The sequence below is a fragment of the Xenopus tropicalis genome, chromosome 8 (genome assembly GCF_000004195.4).
Source record: "Xenopus tropicalis strain Nigerian chromosome 8, UCB_Xtro_10.0, whole genome shotgun sequence".
Taxonomy (NCBI): domain Eukaryota; kingdom Metazoa; phylum Chordata; class Amphibia; order Anura; family Pipidae; genus Xenopus; species Xenopus tropicalis.
This window is the reverse complement of record NC_030684.2, coordinates 132,700,089-132,707,773: the sequence shown is the minus strand read 5'-3', so window position 1 is coordinate 132,707,773 and position 7,685 is coordinate 132,700,089. Positions and strand designations below refer to the sequence as shown.

General features: G+C 45.6%; 1 protein-coding gene across 2 annotated transcripts in view; it reads right to left on the bottom strand.

Annotated features, from left to right (window-relative positions):
- rhbg (Rh family B glycoprotein (gene/pseudogene)) overlaps positions 1-6,085 on the bottom strand; it is a 33,142-nt gene extending 27,057 nt beyond the window's left edge. Inside the window, exon 1 of one of the 2 annotated variants that reach the window (XM_012968297.2) lies at positions 5,783-6,085. In XM_012968297.2, coding sequence (XP_012823751.2) covers positions 5,783-5,972 — 190 coding nt within the window. In that variant the 5' untranslated portion in view covers positions 5,973-6,085. 2 annotated transcript variants of the gene reach the window in all.
- Between the last annotated feature and the right edge of the window lie 1,600 nt (positions 6,086-7,685).

Sequence of the window (7,685 nt, the reverse complement as noted above, 5' to 3'; positions counted from 1 at the left end):
GGGGGGATTATCTCACGCGGCGCTGGATGAGGGAATACAGATGATACAGTATGGCTGGAGCTTATATAAAAGCTGTTACACACATAAGTGTAGAACTGCACACATCTGCACATTTCCCACAATGCATTGGAGTGCTGTGGGATTGAAAATTCCTGCTCTTAATGGGTCACAAATGTTCAGTTACATTCCCATTGTTTCCCTGACATATATGATAGTGTTACTGGCTTCAGTCTTGCTTAAGCATCCATTGTTTCCAAGGGCGTCTGCTCACAACCTCCCATAGCCATCCTAGTCAAGCCACAGAGGATTGGGCAACTATAATTGGCCAGTAATGGAATAGTCCAGGCAACCTCTGCTTACAGTTTATATAGAGGGACCCAATAAAATACGTCCCTATAGGCAATCCCCTGTAGCGCGGTTAGGGGGTACAGTCTTTTGATCGTCACAGCTCCTCTTTCAGTAGATACCCTCCTGATTATCACAAGGATCCATCTCATCCAAATCACAGTAATAATGTGTTTTTTTCCCCATAGGGAGCAAATTATTATTTCCTCTTTACAAATCTACCATCGGCGTATGACACAAAGTTACAGAAATAAGCAATAAAATTAATAAAGGGGTTAAAAAGAAAAATGCTGTAGGGATCCAACTTTTTGTTTGATAATTGCTCATTGTCCATTTTCATTTAGACTGTTTGGAGGTTCATAGGCAAGAGAACCCCAACAGTTGCTGGCTTTCCTGGAGAAAATAGGGGAACCCCCTTGGATAAACCCAGGAACAGAGGAGGCCAAGGCTTTTGGGCCTGTGTTAATGGTGCTTTTCTGTTGCTTTCATTAGTGACCTGGCTGTGACTATACAATAGCCCCAACCATTATTACCTGTGAGCCACATTCAAATGTTGGGGAGCAACACAAGCATAGGGGGTGTCAAATAAGGGCTGTGATTGGCTATGGGGACTGGCAGCCTACAGGAGGTTCTGTTTGGCAGTACATCTGGTTTCTATGCAGCCAAAACTTCCTCAGCAACAACCAAGGGTTTGGGGAGCAACATGTTCCTCGCGAGCCACTGGTTGGGGATCAATGCTCAATAGTGATTGGAGGAAATTAAGCCCAATCATCGGTTAAACATTATAACTGTATTCCCCACCTCTCAGCCCTTTAGTAGTTGTTGATGTGACTTTCAATGCACTGTGGCCCTGCAGTCCATTCTGACCGTTGCCCAATCACATATAATGGCAGCTCTGACATCACTAAAGGGAAAGAGTCCTTTATGGGCTGTACACAGTAAAAACATGGGATTGGCTGCCAAGGAATGTGGAGTTGGGGGGGTGCAAGCCCCTAAAGGAAGAGCCTGACACATTCTTGGAAGCAGCATTGGAGCTTTAATTAAGAGACACTGAACAATGATGTCTGACTGCCAGACGGGAAACATCATTTCCGCTAAAACACACACACAAAAAACATTTTTACTATAATAGACAATAGCAATTAGAAGGAGGTGGGTAATAAACATTTTAAACCAGCTCTAGGTTGCTTAACCAACCACCAGGCCTAATCTGGGCCACCTATGAAAAAGTTTAAGAACCCCTGAATATTCTTGCACTGTATAGTGGTATTTATCTATATAGTGGGGGCGGCCATATTGTTTCATTCAGACAGTACAGAGTTTATTGACAGAACATTGTGTACCACTCATGGCCACTAGAGGTGCTGTTACTTTTTTTGTCCACGGGATACTATCAACCTCACCTCTGCTGACCATGAAGTATTGTAGGCCCCGCCCATATTTGAAATGTTTGTAAATATGAAAAGCTGGGAATATTCAGTGCAAAGAATAAGCTCCGCCTTCATTATTAATGGTCAGTTATTTCAGTTGCACTTTTATGTAATAAAAAAGGCTCATTGTTTGCACCAGGTCTAGTTACCCATAGCAACCAATCACACAGGGGACTAGTTAAAGTTAATTCTTCTCTGTACATCTGTATTTCTGCTTAGGAATGGGGGTGGCTGCAGACGAGCAGCACCCTTAGCAACCACCACTAGGGGGCACTGTCACTGTCACTGTCACCGTTGCCAATTACCTGATGATAGGCCTATGTGGCTACGGTCTCAACTACTTCTGTGCCAAAGCACTGGCATGATCACTGGGCTACCCCCAACTTTTACTATTGACCATGAACCCCCTAGGTCAGATGTTTACTTTGGGCAGTTTATTATAAGGATATCTCAGTAACCAGTAGCCAATCATGCTCAGGTAGCAATAACCGTCGCCTAGCGACCCTGGGTGGGATTCCGTAGAACTATGGGCAAAGGGGGTCCCAGTCAAGAAACCCATAACCCCCATTAAGGAATTTGCGTTCATTATTCCTACTGTATGAGTAGTAAAGGCTACGGCTGGTTGGTAAACAAATGACTGGGAACGTTGCCCAGATGATTCTATAGCCCTATAAAATCTTATAGAGTGGTGATTGGGGGTGAAAGGACTTTTTTGCCTGCCAGCACTTCCTTACCAACTCCCGCTCTAGGAGGGGTTATGGCTCCCTAGCCCAGGGGATACGGTGTAAATTCATTTGTGAGTTGTACTCCGGGGAGTTTCTGCACCCCACCCTGATGCCACGCCCTCTTTTTCTACTAAAAGGGAGTGGCAGGAGGGGCACTTTGAGAACCCCAGCTACTCCTTAAGTTTTGCCACAACTGCTTTCCTCTTAATATTCTTTTTGGCAAATTCAAATTCAAATAACTGTTAAGCCACACCCACAGTCAAGAAAGCCCCTCCCCCATTTAATGTCTGTAAATCAAGGCTGCCCCACCCAAACAGTACTTAATAGTTACCATATAACTGTACCAGCTTAGTTATTCCCTTCTGATCATATCTAGGCAAATACAGCCCAACAGAGACCATTCCATACCATAAACCATAAAGCCATTCCAGCATAGGGATTCCCCTGTACTAAGCACAATTCAGCAGGAACAGCCCCCTAAGTTTGCTCATAGCCTGTACAGAGAGATACCATAAAACTATGGCACATAGGGATCCCCCTGTACTAAGCACAATTCAGCAGGAACAGCCCCCTAAGTTTGCTCATAGCCCGTACAGAGAGATACCATAAAACTATGGCACATAGTGATTCCCCTGTACTAAGCACAATTCAGCAGAAACAGCCCCCTAAGTTTGCTCATAGCCTATACAGAGAGATACCATAAAACTATGGCAGCATAGGGATTCCCCTGTACTAAGCACAATTCAGCAGGAACAGCCCCCTAAGTTTGCTCATAGCCTGTACAGAGAGATACCATAAAACTATGGCAGCATAGGGATTCCTCTGTACTAAGCACAATTCAGCATGAACAGCCCCCTCACTTTGCTCAAAGCCTGTACAGAGAGATACCATAAAACTATGGCACATAGGGATTCCCCTGTACTAAGCACAATTCAGCAGGAACAGCCCCCTAAGTTTGCTCATAGCCTGTACAGAGAGATACCATAAAACTATGGCACATAGGGATTCCCCTGTACTAAGCACAATTCAGCAGGAACAGCCCCCTAAGTTTGCTCATAGCCTGTACAGAGAGATACCATAAAACTATGGCAGCATAGGGATTCCTCTGTACTAAGCACAATTCAGCAGGAACAGCCCCCTAAGTTTGCTCATAGCCTGTACAGAGAGATACCATAAAACTATGGCAGCATAGGGATTCCTCTGTACTAAGCACAATTCAGCAGGAACAGCCCCCTAAGTTTGCTCATAGCCTGTACAGAGAGATACCATAAAACTATGGCACATAGGGATTCCCCTGTACTAAGCACAATTCAGCAGGAACAGCCCCCTAAGTTTGCTCATAGCCTGTACAGAGAGATACCATAAAACTATGGCACATAGGGATTCCCCTGTACTAAGCACAATTCAGCAGGAACAGCCCCCTAAGTTTGCTCATAGCCTGTACAGAGAGATAAAACCATCCCTATAAGAACCCCTCGTGTCGCTATTTACACGTCTGGGAGGCTATGGGCAAACGATTCACTTAGTGCAAGTGCTGCTCCTGCTGATGAGTGATTTATTGCCCCGGAATGGAAGCTTGTAAACACACAGCAGGAAATAGTGCAGCTTGTTATCAGCTCCGCACAAGCACAGGTGCCCACCCTGAGGTGCCCATATTAAAAGGAGGGGCAGTTTGTTAAAACCAGTTTGCCATAGCACCTCTAAGGGGTTTAGTTACCCTTTAAAACCGTATGCATCCTGCTTGGCTCACTAGCAGCCAGTTTTCCATATAGCGCATGGCTGCATAGGAGGCAGTGCAGCCTGCAGAATGCTGCTTAGGGAATGGCTATGTAGCCCAGCAGGATGTTGATTCAATATGTGTCCGGTGTTAAATGGGGTCATTTGGCATGCTGTGTAGAGTGCTGACAGCACATAAAAAGATTGATTGGTTGCTATGGGCTATTAGACCATAGCAACCAAATTTCAAGAAAAACTGGAGCATGACAAACAAATACCATTTGCAACTTGTATTAGAAGTGCAAACAGTTTGGCTCTGCACAGGGTCATTTTCCCTGTCACCAATAAGAGTGAAGACACACTGAGCTACTTAGTAGCAGCTACTTTTTCATGGCTACTAAATCCCCTGCCATAGACAAAACTAAGAATTGCCTCTGCTGAAACACACGTAGAGACAATTATCAGTAAATGATCAGCATTGTCTATTTTAGTAGCCGTGACAAGTAGCTGCTACTAGTAGCTCTGTGTGTCTTCACCCTAAGAGCAAAGGAACACTGAGCTACTTAGTAGCAACTACTTTTTCACGGCTACTAAACCCCAGAAATTCCCCTGCCATAGACACTACTGAGAATTGCCTCTGCTAAAACACACGGAGAGATGATTATCAGTAAACGATCAGCGTTATCTCTGTGTGTCTTCACCCTGATAGCGAAGACACACTTAGCTACTTAGTAGCAGCTACTTTTTCATGGCTACTAAATACCCTGCCATAGACAATACAGAGAATTGCCTCTGCTAAAACACACGGAGAGACAATTATCAGGAAATGATCAGCGTTGTTTATTTTAGTAGCCGTGACAAGTAGCTGCTACTAGTAGCTCTGTGTGTCTTCACCCTGAGGGCGAAGACACACTCAGCAGCTACTTTTTGACAGCTACTAAACTCCAGAAAATCCCAAACCATAGACAATACAGAGAATTACCTCTGCTAAAACACACGTAGAGACTTTATCAGTAAATGATCAGCATTGTCTATTTTAGTAGCTGCTACTAGTAGCTCCATGTGTCTTCACCCTAAGAGCGATGACACACTGAGCAGCTACTTTTTGACAGCTACTAAACTCCAGAAAATCCCCTGCCATAGACAATACTGAGAATTGCCTCTGCTAAAACACACGTAGAGACTTTATCAGTAAATGATCAGCATTGTCTATTTTAGTAGCTGCTACTAGTAGCTCCATGTGTCTTCACCCTAAGAGCGATGACACACTGAGCAGCTACTTTTTGACAGCTACTAAACTCCAGAAAATCCCCTGCCATAGACAATACTGAGAATTGCCTCTGCTAAACACACATAGAGACAATTATCAGTAAATGATCAGCATTGTCTATTTTAGTAGCCGTGACAAGTAGCTGCTACTAGTAGCTCCGTGTGTCTTCACCCTGAGGGCAGCTGCAGGTACAAGTCATAGCAGCCATGCATGAGCATCCAAGAGGATAAATAGATTGCAAGCTCTTGTGGACAGGTGGCTACTAACACCTGTTACGGCCGGCGAGCCACACTTACTTGGGTAGCGAAAGTAGAAGTCGTTCTCCGCGTTTTGGACGCTGTGGTTGCGCATCTCATCGTGCCACTGCTTGGCATCGCTCTCGTGGTCGTAGCGCACAAACACAGCGAAGAGGATGATAGTGATGAATTCGAGGAGGAGGCAGAATACGGGCAGCTTAATCCGCATGTTGGTGGAGTAGCCCGTCATGGTGGCAGCGCCGGCAGGCTCAGTGCATAGGAGAGGGGCCGGGAGGGAAGGGACCAGCCTCGCACACACAGGGCAGATGGAGAAGTGAGAGGAGCCCCGGCCAATACAATCAGATCACTCCTGGGCTGGTTTTTTTTTTTTTTCAAGCAAAACTTTTTTTCTTGTTCCCGCCCTGTAATAGAACTTGCCTGTCCCACAAACTCACACCCACTCACACCCACTCACACCCACTCACACCCACTTACACGGGGAAAGTGCTGCACCGACGAGACTCCAAAGGTCTCCTGGACTCACACCAGACGGAAACCATGAACCTGCTGCTGCTCACAGAGCGTCACTATAATCTCACCTTTAGGCTACACAGGCGTTATATATAATATGGCTTGTGTTTATACCTGAATCAACACCTGCCCTGCCCTGCTTTATGGCTGAGATTCTAGCTATCTGTATAACAGAGCATTCTGTCACAGTGGTACAGATCCTATCTGATCCCCCCATTGTAAGCAGCAGTCCTGCCCTGCTTTATGGCTGAGATTCTAGCTATCTGTATAACAGAGCATTCTGTCACAGTGGCACAGATCCTATCTGATCCCCCCCATTGTAAGCAGCAGTCCTGCCCTGCTTTATGGCTGAGATTCTAGCTATCTGTATAACAGAGCATTCTGTCACAGTGGCACAGATCCTATCTGATCCCCCCCATTGTAAGCAGCAGTCCTGCCCTGCTTTATGGCTGAGATTCTAGCTATCTGTATAACAGAGCATTCTGTCACAGTGGCACAGATCCTATCTGATCCCCCCCATTGTAAGCAGCAGTCCTGCCCTGCTTTATGGCTGAGATTCTAGCTATCTGTATAACAGAGCATTCTGTCACAGTGGCACAGATCCTATCTGATCCCCCCATTGTAAGCAGCAGTCCTGCCCTGCTTTATGGCTGAGATTCTAGCTATCTGTATAACAGAGCATTCTGTTACAGTGGCACAGATCCTATCTGATCCCCCCATTGTAAGCAGCAGTCCTGCCCTGCTTTATGGCTGAGATTCTAGCTATCTGTATAACAGAGCATTCTGTCACAGTGGCACAGATCCTATCTGATCCCCCCCATTGTAAGCAGCAGTCCTGCCCTGCTTTATGGCTGAGATTCTAGCTATCTGTATAACAGAGCATTCTGTCACAGTGGCACAGATCCTATCTGATCCCCCCATTGTAAGCAGCAGTCCTGCCCTGCTTTATGGCTGAGATTCTAGCTATCTGTATAACAAAGCAGTCTGTCACAGTGGCACAGATCCTATCTGATCCCCATTGTAAGCAGCAGTCCTGCCCTGCTTTATGGCTGAGATTCTAGCTATCTGTATAACAGAGCATTCTGTCACAGTGGTACAGATCCAATCTGATCCCCCCATTGTAAGCAGCAGTCCTGCCCTGCTTTATGGCTGAGATTCTAGCTATCTTTCTATCCCAAAGGGGGAAGTCATCACTAACCTTCTATCCTAGCCTACAATCTATTGAGCTTTACTGTCCCTTAGAACTTCACAGTTTCCACCTCTTAGTTCCCCTGTAAATACAGCTGTGGGACTGTGCATTAAGGAACTACAATGAATTCTAGAGGGTGGGAAGGCTTCCCTACAGTGGGTGCTCCCCATCTCTATCTGTGGATTTATTATATTTGGACTGAAATGTTGCTTCCAATGTAACAAGGACCTTTGGGCCTCTATG